Here is a 24451-nt window from a genome sequence, read left to right on the forward strand (position 1 = left end):
GATGTCAGTCCTCACGAAACCCACCCACACCCTAGAGCTGGGTTTCCACAATGTGAGTTTCTCCTTTATTATTGCTCTTGAATTATATATTAAAAGACTGAAGGGGACCCCACGTGGACACGTGGTATAATGCATGCTAGAGCACTCAATGAGGCTCAGTCAAAGTTCTAGAAGCTTTAACATAAGTTTTCTGTGCCAGACTCCATCCGATGATGTCACCCATGTGGAGGACTGACATCCTGCTATCCTTGGAGAACACCTATTACTGGTAAGCAGCTCTGTTTTACCCAGCTAACTTTGGGCTTGAGATTTCAGCAACCAGGTTAGCCGGGTAATTTTATCGAGTTAGTGCTGAATATCAACGCTAGTGAGATAAATGTAAGTCCCATTCCCAAAATGCTTCCGCACCACCTTTATATTTATTTGGTTAACTTTTAAGTAGGTAATGACTGACCCAGTTTTAATTTACTTGTTGAGGGCAAAAATTAAAAATTCTGGTTTTGTCCAGCTAACTTCAAAGTAACCGGGCAATCCTTTTGAATATCAACCTCATAGTGCCTGTGTTTCCACCTGGACTTTTAGTTTTTGCAATATTTTGTCCAAGATGAAAGAGTACCCATAAGAAAGACAAGAAAAACTGTCATGACTAAGGAGAGATATGCCTTGCAGTCATGTTCTATGGCTGGATATATCCTTAACAATGTGGAGCCAAATAACTGGTCAGACTGGATGAGATATTTGATCTTTATCTGCTGTCATCTATGTTACTATGTTAGATAGTACACTAATAAGAGCATTGTGTCTGTTGTCATGAATTCTATTGCTCACCCAATGGTGCTTTCTTGGTGTCATATTTCATCTCAATGATCATTTCCTCCATGGTTTGAATATTACAGATTAGTTCTAGAACGCTTTGAACACGAGGATCCAGTTTACACTTCAGTTTTGGAACTTTAGTAGTATCGCTGTTCCCTTTTGTTTCATCATCCTTAGTGGAAGAGACAGTTATCACAGTACAGAAAACATATAGGCAGGAAAGACTCCGAAATTGGGACCATTGCCACTGAGGGACCCAGCAAAAGTTTCCATGCTCAACCCTAAGATTGGTGAAGACTGTATGAAACAGAAGAACAGGGCTGGGCTCTGACTTGTGAGTGACACAAACACTGCCTTTCAAAATGCACTGTGGACCAGAGATGTACTACTGAGTGCTAATTTGGGATTCACATGGACAAAGCATTATGTATAAAGGGTGGGAGAGAGTTGGAAGTGCTGGGTTCTAAAATGAATACACAATGGGTTTGTGGGATACAGCTACAGGTTTTGGGCTGTGAGTTGTAATTGGATAGTGTTTGGAATGGGATGTTGAGATGTAGGTACAGATGGTGAAATTACTTCTTACCTGATAATTTCCTTTCCTCTAAGGAAGGCAGACCAATCCACAATCCCATCCTGGGCTGCCTACTAGTGGTTTGGTTTTCAGTTCGGCCTTTCCTTCAGCCCAAGTATATATCAAGCCAATATCCTATTTTGAACAGTGGCCAATACAGATCCACAACTACCTGGCAGAATCCCAAATAGTAGATAGATTTCATGCTGCTTATGCCCAAAGATAAGCAATAGCTTTACCTGGTTAATAACATTTTATGAACTTTTCTTCCAAGAACTAATCCAAACCTTTTTAAATCCAGCTATGCAGAGAATGTTACTTTCAAACCACAACACAGAGAAGCAGCTATTTTATAACACACATGTGCCAATGCTATTCTCAGTTTTACCAATTCATCCCCAGTTTGCCCAGTTAAGAGACAGGTTCTCCATACCTCTCTAGTTTAATAGTCTTCACTCCCCCCAGTTAGCCCCGACCCTTAAAAACCTGCAGATATGTCTACCTTGCAGATCTGCCTATTTTTCTCTTTTTTTTTTTTTTAAACTTACATATCATCCATAGCAGATGTAAAGTTATGCAGCAGGGGGTCTTGGCAACCAGATCGTGTTAGTATTTATGTGCATATCTCAGGTTCACACACTGAAATGCCCTTGCCCCACCCAGACCCCCCACCCCTTTTTGCAAACTTTCGAGATATGTGCACTCCGGGAGATATATGTATACTTTGGTGGTTTTTAAAATCCGCTAGACGCGCAAGCTTGACATATTCGCGCATTCCCTAATTAATACACGCTCATTGTGCTTTTAAAATTCACCTTTAACTACCTTTCCCGCATCCTTTGGCAATGAATTCCAGAGCTTAATTGTGTGTTACGTGAAAAATATTTTCTCCGTTTTAAATGTGCTACTTAGTCATTTCATGGAGGTAGAAATGACAAAGGAAAATTGGTTCTTACCTGCTAATTTTCGTTCCTGTAGTACCACAGATCAGTCCAGACTCCTGGGTTTTGCCTCCCTTCCAGCAGGTGGAGACAGAGAAAGTTTTACTGACACTGTTACTTAACCCATGTGCTACCTGTAGTTCCTCAGTATTAATCTATACCCAAGCCAATTCCAACAAATTACAAAAACATCCAAACTTTCAAAACTTACAAAATATGAAAACATTTTCTGCGATAAAAAACTGAATGAGCAGATGACTCTCCCCCTCAATAGAATGGGCGGATTCTGGACTGATCTGTGGTATTACAAGAACGAAAATTAGCAGGTAAGAACCAATTTTCCTTTCCCTGTACGTACCCAGATCAGTCCAGATTCCTGGGATGTACCAAAGCTCTCTACTCAGGGTGGGACCTGGAGAGTCCCACTCACAGAACACTTTCGCCAAAAAACAGGGAACCCGTACCTCCTACATCCAGACGATGGTGTCTTGCAAAACTACGTAGCGATTTACAAGTCGCTGCTCTGCAAATCTCCTGTGGAGAAACAAGCTGAGCCTCCGCCCACGAAGCCGCCTGAGAATGCATAGAATGAGCAAGCAATCCCTCCGGAACCAGGTGACCACGAATAATGTAAGAGGAACCGATTGCCTCCTTAAGTGTTGTGGTCCCGGGCCATGCCCCGGTCCCTCCACCTACCTCGAGGGTGGCCCGGGCCGTTTCCACCCTTCCCCGGGTTGTTCCCAGGCTTCTTCGGGCCTGCAGGCCCTCCAGCGCGTCTCTCCTCTCCTCGGGAGAGACGCCGACACTCCGGCGCGGCTGGCCCCGCCCCCTGATGCACGCGGGGAGGAGCCCCTTTTAAAGGGGCCAGCGCGGGAAAATCTCACTATGGCCCTGGATGACGTCAGACGCCTTCAGGGGATAAGTACCCTGCAGCTAGAGCACTCCAGTGCCTTGCAACAAGGTTCCTGGTCTTCGGCCTGCTTTTGCTGTGTTCCTGGCTTGTTCTTCGTCCCGCTTCTGCTCTGCCCTCCTCGCTGGATTGATTCTTCTGGACTCCGACCCTTGGACTGGCTTTGGATCGCTCTTTGGATTTCGACCCTTGGACTGGCTTTGGACCGCTCTCTGGACTGGCTGTGGACCGCTCTCTGGACTTCGACCCCTGGACTGGCTGTGGACCACTCTCTGGACTCAGACTCCTGAACCGACCTTTGGATTACCTACGACCTGCTGGAGGCGCCAGCCATCTGAAACCCACGACCTGCAGGAGGCGCCTGCATCCGGACCATCTTCCACCTTCAGGGAGTCGCCTAAGTCCCAGCGGCCGTGTCCCTATGGGCTCCTCCTGGGGGGACTTCGGCTCCAGGGTGAATCTCCAAAAGTCCCAGCGGCTGGACTCCTAAGGGCTCCTCCCGGGGGAGTGCCGGTCTCCAGGGCGAAGATTCTTCTTTCACCAGGGTCCGACGTCAGCCATCCTCCCAGTGGGTATCAAGTCCTTGGTCGCATAGGACTCCACCGTAGTCCAGTATCTCCGCCTGCTCCGGGTCTCCGAACCGCCTCCTGGTTGGGACGCTTGCTGTGGGCCCTCACAGCACTCCATCCTCTGTCCCAATCGGCCCAAGGGTCCAAGAGCATAACATTAAGCCAACGAGCCATAGCAGCCTTAGAAACCTGAAGGCCCCTCTTTGGGCCGCTCCACAGAACAAAAAGATGATCTGATCTCCTGAAGTCATTTGTTACCTTGAGATACCTCAACAACACTCTTCTTATATCCAACAACTTGAGGTCCCTCGAATGAGCAGTGGACTCGTTCACTGTAGGAAAGGCTGGGAGCTCCACTGTCTGATTCATGTGGAATGCCGAAATCACTTTTGGCAAAAAGGAAGGTACAGTCCTCAACAAGACCCCTGAATTCACTCCTCACTCCGGAGCCAATCTCGACACTTTCAAAACAACTTCAACCCTGGAGATAGAGTCCCTACTTAAGAAGCTGAAATCATCCAGCCACCCGGCTGACCATATTCCAACAAAACTTATGTTACTTTTTCCGGACACCATCTCCATATCGCTGGCCAACATCATAAACTGCTCTCTAACACAAGGAATCTACCCAGACAGACTAAAAACTGCCTCCCTCAAACCCCTTCTCAAGAAACCTAATCTAGACTCAAAAGAACTTTCCAACTTCCGCCCTATCTCTAATCTCCCGTTTCTGGCCAAACTCACAGAGAAACTGGCCAATACTCAGCTCTCAGAGTACCTGGAAGAACACAAAATCCTATATCCTTCTCAATATGGCTTCTGCAAATCGTGCAACATGGAAACCCTCCTTATCTCACTAACAGACCATATCATCATGGGCCTTGACAAAGGTCATTCATTCCTTCTAGCCATCTCGGCGGCATTCAATACCGTGAACCACACCATCCTTCTAAATCGACTCTCAGACATTGGCCTATCAGGATCGGTCTACAGATGGTTCGACTCCTTCCTCAGCCACAGAAGGTTCAAAGTCAAAATCAACATCAAAGAATCACCCAGCATAAAATCATCGCTAGGTGTACCCCAAAGCTCCTCTATGTCACCTACCCTTTTCAATATTTACCTCCTCCCCCTTTGCCAGTTGCTAACTGATCTAAAATTAATACACTACCTTTACGCGGATGATGTGCAAATTTTGATCCCCATAACACAATCCCTCTCAAAAACTCTCATGTTCTGGGAAAACTGCCTCCAATCCATCACCAGCCTTCTCACCAGTTTGAACCTGGTCCTTAATGTTACCTCGATCGGGGCTCGCGGCGGCACGACGCGCAAGAGAGGCCGTTCAGGATCCGGGGAGTAATGGCGCGCCCCAGCGGCAACTACTGCGCGGGTCTGCAGGACTCAGGGTGTTTTTCTCCCCGTGAGAAACGCCGGCTTCTGCGCGCGAAGGAGAGGGAAGTCCTGCGCGATTGGCCCAAGCCACGCCCCCTGACGTCAGACGCCGATGAGGCCACTTTTGCGCGGGAAAAAGGGCTATTTAAAGAGGAGCAGTTCTCCTGCACATTGCTTCGGCCACGATTGTTCTTGGGAGCTATCGCTGTGTGTTTGCTTGCTGTCTCGCTGCCTCTGACCCGGTCTGGATGGATTACTCTGCCTGCTGCCTGCCTATTTGGATTACTTGCTGTTGGTTCCTGATTGATTACTGTCTGCCCTGACCTTGGACCGTCTCCTGGATTACTCTGCCTGCTGCCTGCCTATTCGGATTATTTGCTGTTGGTTCCTGATTGATTACTGCCTGCCCTGACCTTGGACCGTCTCCTGGATTACTCTGCCTGCTTATTCGGATTACTTGCTGTTGGTTCCTGATTGATTACTGCCTGCCCTGACCTTGGACCGTCTCCTGGATTACTCTGCCTGCTGCCTGCCTATTCGGATTATTTGCTGTTGGTTCCTGATTGATAACTGCCTGCCCTGACCTTGGACCGACACCTGGATTACGCGGTCTGCAGCCTGTCCCGACTCGGACTATCTACCAGTGCACACGCTTTCTTCAGAGTCCAGCCCTCCACTCCTCAAGGTAAGCGGTCTTAACTGTGGTTCCACTATTTTCTGACTGATAGGCGTAACACTTAAATCTGCCAAGACTGAACTCCTCCTCATCTTCCTCAACCACGAAAACCTCCACCCACCACCCAGATCACACATGTAAGAGACCTCGGAGTAATCCTTGACAACCGTCTAAACCTAAAGAAATCTATCAACAACACAACCAAAGATTGTTTTTATAAACTGCAAGTTTTAAAAAGGCTCAAACCCCTCCTTCACTTCCATGATTTTAGGACAGTCCTTCAAACTATGCTCTTTGCCAAAATAGACTACTGCAACGCTCTCCTCCTTGGACTCCCCACCCTCCACCACCAAACCACTACAGATGCTCCAGAACACAGCGGCTAGAATCTTGACCAACACCAACCGCGGAGAACACATCACACCCATCCTCCGGAACCTACACTGGCTGCCAGTAAACTACAGAATCCTACACAAGTCCCTCACCATAATACACAAAACCATCCACAAACAACTACAACTTGATCATGAAATCCCATTCAGACTCCACACTTCTACTAGACCCATCAGAGAAGTGTACAAAGGAACTCTGCAAGCCCCCACTACTAAAGCCATACGCCATACAATGACTAAGGACCGGGCATTTTCGACAGCGGGCCCTGCCATTTGGAATAATATGCCCACAGACCTCAGACTGGAGCCTTGCCATCTAACATTTCGGAAAAAATTTAAGACCTGGCTATTCCTTCAAGCCTTCCCGTAAACTTTCCGAAACTTGCAAATGGTCCTTTAAGCATACTTCGCTAAATATACAGCTAGGAACTCCATCTACTAAGTATTTAATACGTTTAATTTTAATGTCACTTCGTTAACTGTCATCCTCGGTCCTATTTTTTTCTGGCTATCTTAGCCCCCAAGTTTATTCCACCTTGTTGAATGTAACTGTGCTTCTTGTTTAAATGGCTTGTTAAAGTTATAACCCTTGTTCTTTGTAAACCAATATGATATGGTAATAATCATGAATATCAGTATAGAAAAAGAGTTAAATAAATAAATAAATAAAATAAGTAAAATTCAAAATCTGAAGGAATGGGTCCTACAACAGATTGCAACTCAGAAATCCTCCTAGCCGAACATATGGCCATGAGAAAAACAACCTTTAGAGTAAATTCCTTCAATGTCGCTCTCTGGAGTGGTTCAAAAGGAGCCTCACATAAACCCCCGAGGACAAGATTAAAATTCCAGGATGTACAATCCCACCGAAGCAGGGGATGCAAATTCTTTGTTTCCCTAAGGAACCGAATTACATCTGGATGTGCAGAAATAGATGACCCATCTATCTTGCCACGAAGACAACCTAAAATCGTCACTTGAACCTTAAGTGAGCTGAGAGACAAGCCTTTAGTGAAACCTTCTTGGAAGAAGGACAAAATGTCAGAGACTGATGACCTGAAAGGGCTAACCCATTTAGGGAGCACCAGGATTCAAAAACTTTCCATATCCATACATAGGAAATATTAGTAGACTTTCTCCTAGCTTGCAACAACGTAGTTATGACCGCCTCAGGATAAACCCTATGTCTCAAACACCGCCTCTCAAAAGCTGTGCCGCTAGACAAAAGTGAGCAGCCTGGTCGGAAAATATGGGTCCCTGACGTAGAAGACCTTCCAGATGACCGAAGCGAATCAGACCGTCCACAGTCAAATTGACTAGATCCATGAACCACGGACGCTGCAGCCATTCCGGTGCCACCAAGATCACTTCTCCTTAATGCTTTTCTATGCGACGACATTTGGCCCATGAGCAGCCAGGGAGGAAAAACAAAGTAGAAACACCCCCCCCCCCCCCCCCCCCGCGGCCAAGGCAGAACCAGAGCATAGACGCCCTCGGCCCCGTGCTCTTACCTCCGAATCAAAAAGCAAAAAGTCTTGGCATTCACACGAGTCACCATTAAGTCCACATGGGGACTGCCCCACTGCTTGTGAATCAGCTGCATCATGGACTCCGACAACGCCCACTTGCCTGGATCCAGCACCATCTGACTCAAGAAATCGGCTTGAACATTTTCGACCCCGGCTATGTGGAATGCAGCTATTCGCTCCAGTTGTTGCTCTGCCCAAACAACTAACTCTTGTGCCTCCCAGGCTACTGCTTGACTCTTAGTTCCGCCCTGCTGATTGATATAAGCCACTGTCGTCACACTGTCCAAGAGAATTCTCACTGACCGACCTCTCACTAACAGTAGAAATTCCTGCAAGGCTAAGCGGACTGCTCTGGTCCCTAGCCAGTTGGTAGACCACATAAACTCTTTCACAGACCAGCCACCCTGAGCTGACTGGTATTGACACATTGCTCCCCAACCAAAGAGACTGGCATCAGTAGTAACTACCACACAATCCTGGACTTTGAGATTCACCCTCCGGACAAGATTTATTTATTTATTTATTTTGAGCTTTTCTATACCGACATTCATGTGGCAAGATACATATCATATCGGTTTACATTCTAACACGAAATTGCAACAAGTATTACATGGAACGGGTTACATAGAACTGGGAAAACAGAAAATACAACTGGGGGAAGAATTAGCAACTGTTAACAAGTGAGGCATTTAGAGAACGAAAAATTCGATTAGGCAGAGGACTATAAATCTCCACCAGTGCAATTCAAAATAAATATAAGTAAAATAAGATAAGGTAAAATAAGTAAATATACAATAGTAAGTCAGTGAAGGAGGTCATGGAAATGATCGTAGAGGTATGTTAGTGGTAATACTCATCTGGTTATGGATAGGTTTGTTTGAAAAGTAAGGTAATGGTGAAGTTCGGCTGGTTATGGGTAGGCTATTTTGAATAGCCATGTTTTGAGTTTCTTTTTGAAAGTCAGTAGGCATGGTTCTTGTCGGAGTTTCTTGTCGAAGACTGAAAGTGAGAAGCCACCAGGAAAGGTTCTCCCAAGCGACACCCTCGAGTGGTAACGGAAGTTGAAACTCCTCAGAGACCGGGTTCCACTGAGCCAAGAGTGCCCTCTGCAATGGTCTCATGAGAGCAAAAACCCATGGCACTAAATCCAGGGTCGAGGCCATAGAGCCCAGAACTTGCAAATCCCATACCTTGGGCACCTGTAACTGCAACAACCGCTGAATCTGTCCTTGCAGCTTTAGCACTCGCTCCTCTGAGAGGTATACTTTGCCGATTAGCGTGTCGAACCGAGTCTCCAGATACTCCAAGGACTGCGTCGGTAACAGGTGTCTCTTTGCCAAATTCACCACCCAACCTAGCGACTGGGCGACATCGAGAACCTTTTGAACCGACTGGTGACAAAGAACCTCCAACTTTGCTCTGATAAGCTGGTCGTCCAGATAAGGATGCACCAAAATCCCTTCCTTCCGGAGCACCGCTGCCACCATCTCCTTGGTGAAGGTGCGTTGGACAGTGACTAATCTGAAAGGGAGGGCCTGAAACTGAAAATGTTGCCCCAGGATTATAAATCACAGAAAACGCTGCGATTTCTGATGTATGGCGATGTGCAGGCAGAACTCTGTTGGATCTAGAAACACAAGAAACTCTCCTTTGCGAACCGCCGCATCCCCGACCTTAAGGTATCCATCTGGAAACGTGGAACCTTGAGAGCTGCATTTACTTTCTTCAAATCTAAAATCAGGCGGAAAGCCCCTTCCTTCTTTGGGACCTCCTCATGGGGGACCAGAATCATTGCCCCCAGGCGATGCAGCCGGTCCAGCATCTCTGAAACCACTACTTGCTTGCCCAAGGAGCCACATGGGGAAATCAGAAACAAATTGCGGATGGGAAGAGCAAATTCTAGAGCGTAGCCGTCCTTTACCATGCTAAGAACCCACTGGTCCTGAGTAATTCTAGCCCACGCCTTGTAAAACCGCAACAGGCGACCTCCTATAATAGGAATGATGGAGTGGACCAGCCTCGCCTCATTGAGAAGACTTAAGCCTGGATGCCCTGCCCCCAGCAGCATCTTGAAATGGCCTGCAGGCACCCCAAAAGGATTGATTTCAGGACTGCCCCCAAGGGGAAACTGCCTTTGAGGTCCAATCGCTGCCTTTCCCGGATGAGTCCTATCTACCTGAAAACAGGAACGCACCTGAAAAAACTTTTTGCCCATAGGCTTATCCTCTGGCAACCTAAGGACTTATTATCCCCAAGAGACTGCATCAACTGCTCAAGATCCTCACCAAACAAGAGGCGACCCTTGAAGGGCAGCGAGCCTAACTGTGCCTTGGAGGAGACGTCCACTGCCCAGTTTTGCAGCCAGAGCAACCTTCTGGCAGAAACTGCCGATGCCATAATCCGAGAGGAGATATGGACCAAATCATACACAGCATTCACCCCATAGGCAACCGCCACCTCAACACGCTCAGCCCTGTCTACCTCCTCGCCCAATTTGGGCAGGCTTTCTTGCATCTGCTGCACCCAGTGGAGACAAGCATGCTGCATAAAACTAGTACAAACAGCAGCTTGCAAATCCAGAGCTGAGACCTCAAAAATCCGTTTGAGGTACACCTTCAACTTACGATCCTGGACATCCTTCAACACTGCAGAGCCTACCACAGGGATAGTCATCCTCTTAGAAACCGCCAAAACCGCAGCATTGACCTTAGGGAGAGCAAAAAGTCCCAATGCCTGTTCAGGCAATGGATAAGCTTCGCTATGGCTTTTCCCACCTTTAACCTGGATTCAGGAGCTCCTAATTCTGATTAAACCAGTTTCTTTACTGACTTGTGATACGGGAAGGCTGTCGGGGGACCCCGCATCCCTTCCAGGACCGGATCCGCCCACTCCAAATCAGAGTCCTCCTGAGGGATCTTAACCCCCAGAACCTGAAAAGGCAGAGGCAGCAAGGCATTAAGCTCTTCTCTTCTAAAAAGACACACTACCTTCGAGTCATCCCCCTCTTGGAGTAGGACATCATCCTCTTGACCCGCACCTCCGACCACCCGATCCCCCGGGTCTACTGGGATGCCCAGGTCAGGAGCCTCCTCTGCCCCTACAGGATCCTCGCCAGACTCATCCTCCCCTGGACCAGAAACAGAGGGGGGACCTAGCAACCTATGAACCAGGGAAACCTGCTATCTCCCAGAACAAATTTGTTTTAGGTGTGCCATACGTCCCTCAGCTGGATGGACCGGCCAGGACCGTGAATTCCCAGCCACACAAGCAGATTGCTGCTTTTCAAGATAAGCCTTATGCTGCAGTAGCACAAAATCTATAGCAAATGGTCTCAATGCTCCAGAACCCGCAGGGAAAGAGTCAAAACCAGACAGTATAGGGCCGCCTTCTTCCTCAAAGCCTCCCTGATTGTGCCCGGAGACTGAATGGGCCGGAGACAAGTGTAGAGGGACATCCCTCTCTCCCCCGGCAGCATGGGAATGGCTGAAAGAGAATCCAAGATGGCCACCATTCCCGCGCTGATCGGGAGAAGATCAGCACTTCGGCCAGGGTCCTAGAGCAACAGCGAAACTGAAGCGGGGGACTTCCAATGTTTTTTCGAGGCTGCAGAGCTATCGGAGGAGACCTCTCCGCCCTTGGAACACCCAGTGCACAGTCCGAGCTGATTAAGGCACGACCACATTGAGCCACATGTGCAGCATGCCGAGCCGTGGGCCATTGCACACAGGAAAACACTGACTGAAAACCCAGGCAGGAGAAAAAAGAACTAATTAAACCTACTTCAGCCACTGTAAAGAGTGAGGAGGAAGCTGCCCACACAGCCGTGCAAATGCATTCAATTGTTTTTCTTTTTTCCTTTACTCACACTCCCTATCTGAGGCACAAAGTCTATAACAAAAAATAAAATAGACTGCCTCAGACCAGAGGATATCTGGAATCTACAGCCACCTGAGCAACCTTGTGAAAGGGAGGGATCTGGACCACCAGATTTACACCCTACGGGTGCACGGTGCAAGCACACAAAAGGGTCACCAACCCCCAGCTCATCTGCCTCAACCGGACAGGAAAGAACCCACCAGGATTCAAAAACTCCCAGGAGGAAGGCTCAAAAAGAAAAAAATTGTCCCAGTTGCAGATCTGCAGGTTTTGCACCCATCTACCATCTGTTGGAGACAGAGAAATACTGAGGAACTGAAGGTAGCACGTGTGGTTAAGTAGCAGTGTCAGTAAAACTTTCTCTGTCTCCATCTGCTGGAAGGGAGGCAAAACCCAAGAGTCTGGACTGATCTGGGTACATACAGGGGTAGATTTTCAAAGGGATACGCGCGTACCCCCCGAAAACCTACCCCAAACCCCCCCTGCGCATGCCGAGCCTATTTTGCATAGGCTCGGCGGCGCGTGCAAGCCCCGGGACGCGCGTAAGTCCCAGAGCTTGCATGGAGAGGTGTGCTGGGGGGCGTGACGGTCGTGACGCGGCGTTTCGGGGGCATGGCGGTCGTGATGCGGCGTCGCGGGCGTGGTTTCGGCCCGGGGGCATGGCTGCGCCCTCCGGAACAGCCCCCGGGTTGGGTGATGGCGCACCAGCAGCCTGCTGGCGCGCGCAGATTTACGTCTGCCTCTGGCAGGCGTAAATCCGGCGATAAAGGTAGGGGGAAGGTTTAGATAGGGCCGGGGGGGTGGGTTAGGTAGGGGAAGGAGAGGGGAGGGTGAAAGAAAGTTCCCTCCGAGGCAGCTCCAATTTCGGAGCGGCCTCGGAGGGAACGGAAGCAGGTTGCGCGGCTCGGCGCGCGCAGGCTGCCCAAAATTGGCAGCCTTGTGCGCGCCGATCCCGGATTTTAATGGCTACGCGCGTATCTATTGAAATCCCGCGAACAAAAGTACGCGCTCGCACAAAATTATAAAATCTACCCCACAGGGAATAGGATGTTTTTATCTTTTTGGTCACAAATACACCAAACTCATCACAAGAAAGGCCCTGTCTAGAAGTGACTAAACCCTAAATTTTGTTATTAATAAATCATTTCATAATTTAAATAATCATTTAGGGTGATTGGCTGCAGTTAGAATTTGTTTAATCGATTAATATAAAGCTTTCAATGAACTAGATATAAGGTCTTATTATAGTGACCATATCTTACACTACCTTCTCTCCAACTGCCATTCCTGTCATTTCAATACTCAAAGCCCATGATGAAACCAGGGGAATTCATATCGACACACATTACTAAATTTATTTAGGAGGCACCACTCTACCAAACACTTTAGACCATGTGGAATTCCAGTCTTGAAATATGGAATCACTTGTAGATGATGATTCATTTGCTAGACGGGACTGGATGTTGTTGGGAGGGAGGAAATCCCCCTCCTAAGTGGTCCATTCACTTTGGACTTCTCAGCATGGGGAATTTAAATTGTTGTTTTTAGATGCTCAGTAGATTTTTGGAGGGCTACCATCATACTACTATTGTGTCCTGACTAGCGTGATAAAAATTTAACATGCTGATACAAAAACCTTTTGATTGCACAGTACATTTTTTTTTGTAAGCTTACACTATTTTTTAGCATCAGTTTTATTGCATAGTCCCCTAAATCAATTCTAAATTATATAGATAAATGCAAGAGAAAACTAAAACTTGATTGGGTCAACTAGATAACTTCACTCTTCTGATAAATTGTTGTTGGAAATTCCTGCAAGAGTAAAACTGATTGAATCAAGTCAAAAATCTTTCTTGCAGTGGGCCAGGGTTCTGGAAATGTTCTTCCTTTGCAATTGAAGGAAGTTAATTCAGGGGCTCAGTTCAGAAAAGTTAGTAAAGCATTTGCCTGAGGCTAGCTAAGTCATTTGAGACTGAAAAATAGTTTTACATTTTATATCTGTCTTTATCCTTGGATTTTATTTTTATTTTATTTATGTTTTTATATCAGGTTTGTTTTATGTTAAATGATGATTTTGTAAATTGTCTGAAGTCTCAGGAGCAAGGTGATAAGTAAATGTAATAAAAACAAATAAAATGCTAATCCAGCAGTTTTGTGTTGATCACCGTATTTGGGGTCAGGAGGGAATTAGGCCACATGGCATCCATTAGGGTACAGGATCTAAGCTTCCAGCCTCTGCAGTTTCACCTGCAAAGTGAAACAGTGCTTTCCTTTTGAAATAGGTTCCCTTTTGTTTATATTTCTTTGACACAGCATGTCTGAGGCTTTGTTACCTGCGTATTCATTTGATATTCCATTTTCAGGATATCATATTTCCCTGCAACCTTCTCAAAGTTTCCACGTTCTTCCCAGCTATTCTTTGTCTTGTCAAAAAATCTGAAAGAAGATTGATGGCAGATAAGATTCAAAAAGAATACCACCCTCCCCCACACTCCAGGGTGTACAATATGTGTACCAGCTAATAAACACAACCCCTGCTGTCAACAGTACAGTATTTCTTCAAGGAAACAGTGGTAGATGCACAGAATACCCTCCCGGAAGAGGTGCTGAGGACACTAATGGAGTTCAAAAGGTTATGAGATAAACACAAAGGATCCCTACTGGCTAGAGGGTGGAAATGAAGAAACTGGTTAACCTTTGGTAACTTTAGATGTAACATTTCTGCATAGGGGTAACCTGCAGTTACAACCCTAAACATTTTGCTGGGCAGAGTGTATTTTAGGCATTTAGGTTCTCTTCATCCTTCCCCAGATGAAATAAATTATTGTATGCTCTGAGTAGCTTGACTCTGTTGTAGTTTTATTTCAGTGAAGGACACAAAAAGCAGAAAGGAAGGCGGTCTATCAAAGCCGTGAGGAATAGGAAGAAAGTGATAGAACCGAAAGTCCTTGATAATTGCTTATCGATAAATGAATTGCCCAGTAGATGCCAGACTCTAGGCTTGAATTTCGCCCATATTAGGGCTGCTTCAAGGGTTGTTCAAGCAAAAAATGTGTTACTTAGCAAATTGCACATTGAATGTCCGATGCCTTAGTTGTAGAAATGTTGTCATAAAAATGGTCTGTATTATTTATTATCAATTCTTATGAATTCATTAGGTTGATAATTTAATTATTTCGGATTCATAAAGGATACTTGAACTGCAGAATGTAATTGCTCAAACCATGAAATTCACATAATCCACCGTGGTTCGTGTAAGCGTCACTAAGTATATTTGAAAAGAACAAGCTGGCGCGAAACCAAACATCAATTGAACTGTTGTGGGCTTGCATGAACTACGGCGGAGGATGTGCATTGTATTATTTGCAGAATCACAGTCTTAACCACACCCACAACAGTTGATCAATGGCATGCGCCGAGTTTATAACCCTATCAGATCTCTGCAGTCTTCAGAATTAGGACTATTGGATATACCCTCTGTTCGTCATGATTGTCTTGTAAATACCAGGGAGTGTGCATTTTCGGTGGCAGCACCTTCACTTTGGAACTCTCTCCCATCTGAGCTATGACTGACAAAATGTATGAAATTGATCAAAAGCCTGTTGAAAATATTTTTGTTTCAGCAAGTATTTTAAATTTAAATGCTGAGTTAATGCTCCCACCTTTCTTTCAGGCAAGATATGATTGTGTGACTGGAATGTCTTATTGTATTTGGAAACTTTGTTTCTTTTGATTTTATGAGTATTGTTTTTGCATGCTGTTTAGGGCCTGTGGCATAAGCAGGTTTAAAAAAAAAAAAGGACATGTGGGGAGCCCCAAGCTGAGGGATGCAGCAGAGAACTTACTGGAAAATCAACCTAGACCCCACCATGGAAAGTAGACTACTAGATGAAAAGGCTTTGCAAAACTGCTTGCCCAAAAAACTGTCTCCTCTACATAGATTGTCCAGACACTAGTGGGATGTAAAGATGACTGCAATGGAGACAACTTTCAGGAGAGCAATGCAAAATGTATGGCTCTGACTTGATAAGCCTTGACAAAGTTTGTAATTGGAAGGCCGGCCAATGCAGTCTGCTAGCCAGTTAGGAACAAATGGCCACTGCTACTCCCAGACCAATGGGATCATAGAACAGAGTCTGCTGAGAAGTCAGACAATGTGGTACAGTTTTCCTCCAGCAATATGGCACGACATTCTCACAAAACAGCAAATGAAGTGCTTTCTGTCCTTGATACAACATGATTTCAGTGAAAAACAGAGACCACTTGAGCAGAAATTCAAGATGGATGCGGTAAGCCACAATGTTATAAAAAGACTGCAGTCGCCAACCCATCAGGTCAAAGAGATCATGACTAGGAACACCATCTCCTAGTTAAGATACTTCAAGAGCCCAACTGTAGTACCTTGACCATGAGATCCCATAAGACAGGAGGTCTTGAAACTGGAGGTTTAAATGTCACCAAATCCTTCATAAATTGTGATACCCAAGAATGAATGAATGAAGCAAGAGCAGTATTTTCTGTACTTAGAAGAAGCAAACAGAGACAGCTCTAAGGCACAGCCTCATTAAATATGCATGGATGCAGCTCCATCACTGCTCTCTACATTAATGGTGGGGGAGGAAGGGAAATAGAACCAAGAGCTAAAAGAAACAGATAAGTATGAGAGAAAAAATGTGTGAAGCTTGCTGGGCAGACTGGATGGGCCGTTTGGTCTTCTTCTGCCGTCATTTCTATGTTTCTATGTGAGTCTTGCTGGTAAGTACTGAAGCAGATCCTTTGTAGCACAGATAAAGGGAATCAGAGACAGTCCACCTGGCATCTGAATGAAAATATATGCTATCTAAATTCACACACCTCTTTGGGGGTACAGTTTACTTGTCAAACAGAAAATGCTCTGGATCTCTTTGGACAGTGAAGAGAAGAAATTATCAAGTATTGAACTCCCTTGCTATCAAGCTGAGCAAGGGAAGTTTCATGAGGTATAAATTATCTTTCCCCTCAAATAAAAGTGAGTGCTCTACTCTGAGGAATTGGAAGGAGAATGGACAAGCAGATATGAGAAACATACACACCTTGACTAGGTCATGCTAGCCAAACCCAAAGTACTTGTGTTTTCATAAAGGAAAATTTGTTCTTACCTGCTAATTTTCGTTCCTGTAGTACCACGGATCAGTCCAGACAGTGGCCTCCTGTCGAGCATGGAGACAGAGAAAAACTGAAAGGGTATCCTATATGAGGACAGTGCTCACCCTGCGCCCCTCAGTATAAACATCATCAAAGCAGATAAACATAACCGGAAATTGAACCCGAATAAGATCAAGCAAGTAATCAATCCAATCTGAATAATATAATGTGAATGAAGCAGTGCAAAAAACAGCTCTTATAAAGATATCTATGTGGTAGATACATCCGTTGCCTTATAGTTCTGTCATGTAATAGATCTGCAAGGACGAAGGCATTCTCCATATCTGTGAAGGAAAAAAGAACTTCGAGTGGTCTGAAAAATGTAGAACGGGAGGGAATCTGGACTTATCCGTGGTACTACAGGAATGAAAATTAGCAGGTAAGAACCAATTTTCCTTTCCCTGTACATATCCAGATCAGGATGAACAAAAGGATAGATGCCTATGGTCTTTTTCAATATCTTTATTGAAGTGGAGACACAAGGGTAGCCCGACTCTGGCCGAGTTTCGCCGTCTCAAAACGGCTGCCTCAGGGGCAAAAACATAAATAAATAATTGAAAGTAAAATGAAGACAATAATAAAAAATAACATCACATAATAATAAATAATTAAATTAATAATATAACAACATCTATTTGTAAAAATATTGGAATTAAGGTGACATATAAAAACATATTGATCTAATAACTCTTATAAAAACCTCACGGTTAACACTAAATTTCTGATAAAAAACAATGTTAGTATAAGAAGCTGTCTTACCTTACATATATTTTCTTGAGTTCCCAATTTTGTTCAAACAAAATGTGTATAAAAGGATCACATAAGCAACTATGTGATCAGTCCAGACAGTGGAATGTACCAAAGCTTCCCTAAGTAGGGTGGGACCGAGACAGTCCCGCTCGAAGCACTTGCGAAGTGTTTTGCGAAGGAGCCAAACACTGGTGCCTGTACATCGAGGCAATAATGACAAGCAAAAGTATGCAGAGACTTCCAAGTAGCTGCTCTGCAGATTTCTTGCGGAGAGACCGATTGGCTCTCCGCCCAAGAAGTAGCCTGTGAACACACAGAATGAGCCTTTAAGCCCTCCAGAACCATCCGGCCCCAACAAATATACGTCGACGCAATCGCCTCCTTTAGCCAGCAAGCAATTGTAGCCTTAGAAGCCTTGTTTCCCTTATTTGAGCCACTCCATAAGACAAAGAGATGATCAGAGACTCGAAACTCGTTTGTAACCTGTAAATATTGCAGTAGTACTCGCTTTACATCAAGGCGCTGTAGGTCACCGCCAGGCGTGCTCGCAACATCTTCTGAAGAAAAAGCAGGGAGTTCCACCGACTGATTTACATGAAAGGAAGACATGACCTTTGGTAAGAATGATGGTACCGTTTTAAGGGAGACACCTGAATTGGAAACGCGAAGAAAAGGTTCCCTAAAAGACAAAGCTTGGAGCTCGGACACTCTCCTGGCGGAGCAAATAAAAACTAGAAACACTGCCTTAAGGGTTAGGTCCTTAAGTGTGGCTCGCCGAAGGGGTTCGAAGGGTACCTCGCAAAGAACTTGAAGCACCAAATTAAGGCTCCACGAAGGACAAGTAGCACAGACAGGCGAATGGGCTGCCAGAGCGTAACCATCGATACTTCCTAAGAGGGAACCAAGAACCAAAACCTGTACCCGCAAAGAGTTGAAAGACAAACCTTTGGAGAGGCCATTCTGTAGGAAGGAGAGGACTTGGGATAGCGGAGCCTTGCGTGCCAGCATTCCGGACTTGGCACACACATTCTCAAACATTCTCCATACCCGAACGTAAGCGAGAGAGGTAGAAGGCTTACGGGCCCGCAACAGAGTGGATATAACTTCTTCCTTATACCCTTTCTTCCTCAGTCTCCGCCGCTCAAAAGCCAGGCAGCTAAATGAAAGCGATCCGCCTGATCGAAAAATACTGGACCCTGATGGAGCAGGTCTGGGAGGTGACTGAAGCGAAGAGGACCGTCCATCGAGAGGTTCACCAGATCCACGTACCATGGCCTCCGAGGCCACTCTGGTGCTATGAGAATGATTGGCCCCTTGTGGAGTTCTATCCTTCTGAGTACCTTTCCAACTAGAGGCCAAGGGGGGGAACATGTAGAGGAGAACATTGTGAGGCCAGGGAAGAACCAGGGCATCCACCCCTTCCCGAGCAGTGCTCCCTTCTGTTGCTGAAGAATCTGGGAGCCTTTGCATTGCTCAGAGTAGCCATCAGGTCTAAGTGGGAGACCCCCCACCTGTGCACAATCAGATCCATCGCTCCGGACAACTCCCATGCTCCAGGGTCTAGACGTTGATGACTGAGGAAGTCGACTTGAACATTCTCCTTCCCCGCAATGTGGGAGGCTGCCAGCTGATCCAGGTGACGCTTCGCCCAGGCAAGCAGCTTGCTGGCTTCCAGGACCACCGGATGGCTTTTGGTGTCCCCCTGTCGATTGATATGGGCTACCGTGGTGGCATTGTCGGAGAGAACTCGCACCGCCTTGCGACAGATAAGGGGCAGAAAGGCCTTGAGTGCCAGATGGACCGCTCGGGCCTCCAGGCGATTGATGTGCCAGTGGGACTGAACTGGGGACCAGCATCCCTGCGTAGACTGAGTCTGACACACCGCTCCCCAGCCGGAGAGGCTGGAATCCATCATTACAATAATCCACTGAAGTGTTTTCAGGGGCATCCCCTTCAATAGGTGAGCGAGAGAGAGCCACCACTGCATGTCGGCGATGGTAACATCGGAGAGCGGCAGGGGTGTTCAAAACTCCTCCAAGACTGGCTTCCAGCTGGACAGCAGAGCTTTCTGTAAAGGACACCTATGCGCAAAAGCCCAAGGAACTAAATCTATAGTTGAAGTCATAGAACCCAGAACCTGGAGATAATCCCAGGCCGTGGGGACCGAGAGGGATAACAGATGTTGAACTTGAGCGCACGAGCCTCGGGTAACAACACTTTGCCCACGCAGGTTTTGAAGCACGCTCCTAAGAATTCGAGCACCTGAGAGGGCTTGAGGTTGCTCTTGGAAAAATTGACTATCCACCCGAGGGAGGTGAGGACCGACAAGACCCGGTTGATCGCTGTCACGCACAGGTCCTTTGACTTCATCCGAATGAGCCAGTCGTCCAGGTATGGGTGGACTAGGACTCCCTCTCGCCGGAGGAAGGCCGCCACTACCACCATGACCTTGGTAAATGTGCGGGGAGCAATGGCAAGACCGAACGGGAGCGCCCGAAACTGATAGTGTCATCCCAGAATGTTGAAACAAAGAAACTTTTGGTGTTCCTGGCGGATCAGGATGTGAAGGTAGGCCTCCCTCAGATCGAGAGAGGCGAGGAATTCGCCTGTGTGAACCGCCGCTATGACCGCCCTCAGGGTCTCCATGCTAAAGTGGGGGACACTGAGCGCCCTGTTGACTCTTGAGATCCAGGATTGGATGAAAGGAGCCATCCTTTTTGGGGCGATGAAGTAGATGGAATACCTGGCTGGACCCCTGATTCTGTGGGGGGACCGGGACTATGGCTCTGAGTGCTTGAAGCCTGTCGAGACTCTGGCAGACTGCTGGCCGCTTCCGCAGGGAGAGATTAAGTAGAGGTCCGGGAGATCCCGAGCAAATTCTAAAATGTAACCTCTTTCGATCACCTCGTGGACCCACTGATCCGAAGTAATTTTGACCCATTCCTCGAGAAATAGGGACAGCCGACCACCTAAGTCTAGAACGGAGGAATGGGCCGGCCGTATCTCATTGCGAGGACTTTGCAGCGGGGCCTTGGTGGGTACCGTCCCGGAAGGGTCGTCGGCCCCGAAAGGAATGAGACCGTGCTTGAGATCTAGTGGAGGTGTTTCGTTGAAAGAATCCTTGCGGCTTACTGTACCTGCGCTGCCCCCTGAAGCGAGCGCGCGACGGAAAAAATGTCCTGGACTGTTTGGGGCGGTCCTCAGGCAGCTTATGAACCTTGTTGTCACCTAAGGATTTGATAAGCTGTTCCAGGTCCTTGCCAAAAAGCAACTTACCCTTGAAGGGGAGAGTGCCCAACTGAGATTTAGAAGAGGAGTCTGCAGCCCAATTCCTCAGCCAGAGGAGACGTCTGGCTGACACCGCTGAGACCATGGCTCTGGCCTGCACCCTGAGGAGATCGTAGAGGGCATCAGCTACCGCAGCTTCCAGCCATTCTGCCTGTTCCGCCTCTGCAGACGGGAGGTCCAGGGTGCTGAGCAATTTTTGAACCCACCTGAGGCACAAACTGGCTTGGCTCACTGCTCCAAAAGGTATATCTTTAAAAAAACAAAACAAAACCCCACCGTGTTCCGTAATAGTTATGATCCCTGGATGGAAGGAACCAGTGATGCTAGATAAATAAGACCCTGTAGAGGGGAACATTTCATAGTCCAACAGATTTAGTCATGAATGAAGGTACATATTCTTCATCGAAGAAACAACATAATATGTAACATGACTGAATCCAGTGAGAGCTGAGGCCCCAATGGAGAGCTCTCATGTATAGGGGCATAAGGGGACTACATGCCCTGCTGCTGCCATATAGCTCGAAAGAAATATCTTTGATCAGATCTGACAGGAAGAATGTACCTTTCTTCACTGAATCTATCTACAGCCCGAAATGATAAGATTTAAGGACTTTTCATATTTAGGCCCTGGCCTTTCGATTAGGCATGATAATTTTAAATAAACTATTTACTGACTGCACACTTCAAGAGATCGTGATGGCTTACAAGGATTTTAAACATACATACATATTCCCCACTGGCCTAAATGTGCTGCTACCACTGCCGACAAATTTGTGAAGACCTTTGGGCAGCCAAAAGGCCAGAGGATAGAACACCATCAGCTTCAGAATATTCATCCACTTCCCTCCTTTGAAAACATGTAGGGTGGCGTGAATGTCTCCCGGTACGACGTCATGAATAGTATTGTAAATATAGGATAGAACCCTACCTCTCAATCTTTAGAGATGAGAAGGACAGGGGGAAGAGAACAATGTGCTATGCTTTTCGGGACGAACAAGCTCTAAACGCTCTTTGGCAAAGGAATGACTCCCCTTCAAGACACAGTTGGGGCATCCGAGATGGTCCAAATGGAAAACCAAACAATGGTGTTGCACTGGAAAACGGAAAAAGCATAAACGGTAACCACATTCTGTAACACTGGAGATGTAATAATCCTTGGTGACTTTTCTGCAATTGTCAAAAACTCATGCAAACTAAAATAGCAAAAGTACAAATGACTACAAACAGAAAATAAATTGTTATTGCACTACAAAAGCATACTGCACCTGATAAGGGAAGGTGGAGTGAAGGTTATGAGAAACTGAGGACAGGACAAGTTAGAGAGGATAAGAATTTGTATTCACAGGGAAGAGAAGAGCTAATGAACTGTAACAATGACAGAACTGAGAAATGAGAGACTGTGAAGAGGAAAATATAGCATCAACACAGTGGAGTTTTTTGCATCGAGTTAAGATTAATTGGAATAAGGCTGTATATGGCAGGAAGGGTTGGAAAAAGATTAAATTGAGTGAATGGAGGAAGGTCTACGGTGCAAATTAGGAGTCATGTTACTTACATGAAGAAAACAGTGACTAAACATTCAGACCCATTGTCGCCTCCCTTCTCACACCCATAGTCTGAGAAAGTGGGAGCAGTAAGAAACATGCAAATGTGATAGGATAAGAGCACGTTCTGACATTTATTTGTTCATTCTTTGGATTTATTACCAGCCGTTTTTAATAAGAAATTCACCTAAGGCAGGGTGCAACATGATAGAATGACAGCATACAATCAGAGATCATTACAAGCCTAGCAATACTAATTATAGTGTTGGATTGTACTGCCTCCACTGGTAAGTCCATGGATTATCATCTTCCTTTTTGGTTCTTACAAATTCTATATTCAATCCAACACCGAGGACTACCCTCATGTCTTACTACCAACCTCTGCAATAAATCAAACATCTACCAAAACTAGTACGATTGTTGCCTAAGCACCTGACTGCCTCATACTTGTGGCTATTAGGGTTGTTACCATGGCTTCTTTGTGCAGGTTATCCCAGCTCTCTTGGAAATCTAACCCAGCCATATTGCCACTCAGCACAATGGCTTATATTTTTACCTTTGGCCCTCTAAAGTTTCATATGGTTAAAAAAAACCAAAACAAAACACTCAAGCACCTTCCTTTGTCTCTTCTACCAATTTAAATCTCATTTGCCCTTACCACAGCACTCTCTGTCCCAAGCATGTTCCAATTCTGTCATGGTTTTGCTTGCTACTAGTCCTGCTGATAGATTACTCAGACATCTCCTACCTTCTCAGTAAACTAGTATTATTTTTTTGCGTTCCCTCTGAATTTTCCTCTCTGCAACTTCATATTATGACATCCATCACTGAATTTGCTATGGAAAATATCACTTTCCTGTACTGTATTTCACTGAAGTCTGTCAGATATTTAAAATATTTCTATCATATCCTCTCCTTCCCCTTCTTTCGTCCAGTGATTAGAGAAGCATCTAGAGGTAGAATAGGAAAGGACAGCAAGAAAGCAGAGCTGGAAGTTGAGGGGGGATCATTAAAAGAGGACAGGTAGGCATGAGAAGGGGTAGCCAGGCTTGGTGGGAGGGTCAGCGAGATAAGAGGCCAGATACAAAGGAGTAATAAAAGCACAGTAGAGAGTTTGGTGGGGGCTATCCAGACAAGGAAGGGTAGGTAGATTGAGATAGATTTATTGTATACTAGCGGTACCCGGCCACGAGTTGCAGTGGCAGAGTCAGGTTCTTTTCCCTCCCTCCCCCTTCCCCTTGCTCATTTACCTCAGTCACTCATCCTCCTCCCCCTTGGTCACTCACCCCCCCTTCCCTCCCCTGTCCCCACTCCAACTCTCTCCCCTCATTCTCCCTCCCCTCACTGTCACCTCCCCCTGCCTACTGCCTACCCTTCAGATCAGAAAACTTTTGTCTTTCTATTTCTGTGGGAACCCCCCACCCCCCAAAAAACAAACCCAATCCCAACCTTTTAAATCAAATAACCCTCCACCCTCCTGCCCCCCCAAGAATTGGGAAATTAAAATTGTTGGTGCTACATGTGGTCTGTCCCTGGGCATCTGTGCGCGTTATGTTGCCAAACAGGAGAGTGCCTAACCAATTTTGCACTCCCAAATTTGTTTTGTGGTCTGGGGAGGGCTATTTTGGTGCGTTCCCGAGATCGTGCACGTTTAGTATATGTATTTGTGTGTGAACCTCCCCCTTCCCCCAAAATACAACCCTATGAGAAACGTTCTCTTAAACTAACCACCCCACACTCTCCTGCCCCCTCCCCCAGCCCTGCGAAAAACAGTAACCCACCCCCCTGCCCCCCCCACCAGAGTTGCCGAATGAATGAACCTGCCCCCCCCTTGTGACCCCTCCCCAAGATGTTTGCAATAAATTCATTACCACCCCCCACCCTCCAGACCCCCCGAGACCTGATAAAAATGTCAGTCGGTGGAGCGGGCGTTCAGGAGCGGTCCGGGAGCGATGTATTGGCGTTGGTCCGTCGGCTGCGAGCACTGAAACGGGTTCAGATGGCCCT

The 24451-nt window shown here is 46.4% G+C and overlaps 1 protein-coding gene across 1 annotated transcript in view; it reads right to left on the reverse strand.

The window, feature by feature from the left end:
* Positions 1 to 24451, reverse strand: part of PARP2 (poly(ADP-ribose) polymerase 2) — a 163688-nt gene that overhangs the window by 69926 nt on the left and 69311 nt on the right. The window contains exons 10-11 of the mRNA XM_029614939.1: positions 14012 to 14114; positions 829 to 988 (exon numbers count right to left, since the gene is read on the reverse strand). Coding sequence (XP_029470799.1) covers positions 829 to 988; positions 14012 to 14114 — 263 coding nt within the window. The remainder of the gene's footprint in view (positions 1 to 828; positions 989 to 14011; positions 14115 to 24451) is intronic.

This window comes from Rhinatrema bivittatum, chromosome 8 (genome assembly GCF_901001135.1).
Source record: "Rhinatrema bivittatum chromosome 8, aRhiBiv1.1, whole genome shotgun sequence".
In the NCBI taxonomy this organism is placed as follows: Eukaryota; Metazoa; Chordata; class Amphibia; order Gymnophiona; family Rhinatrematidae; genus Rhinatrema; species Rhinatrema bivittatum.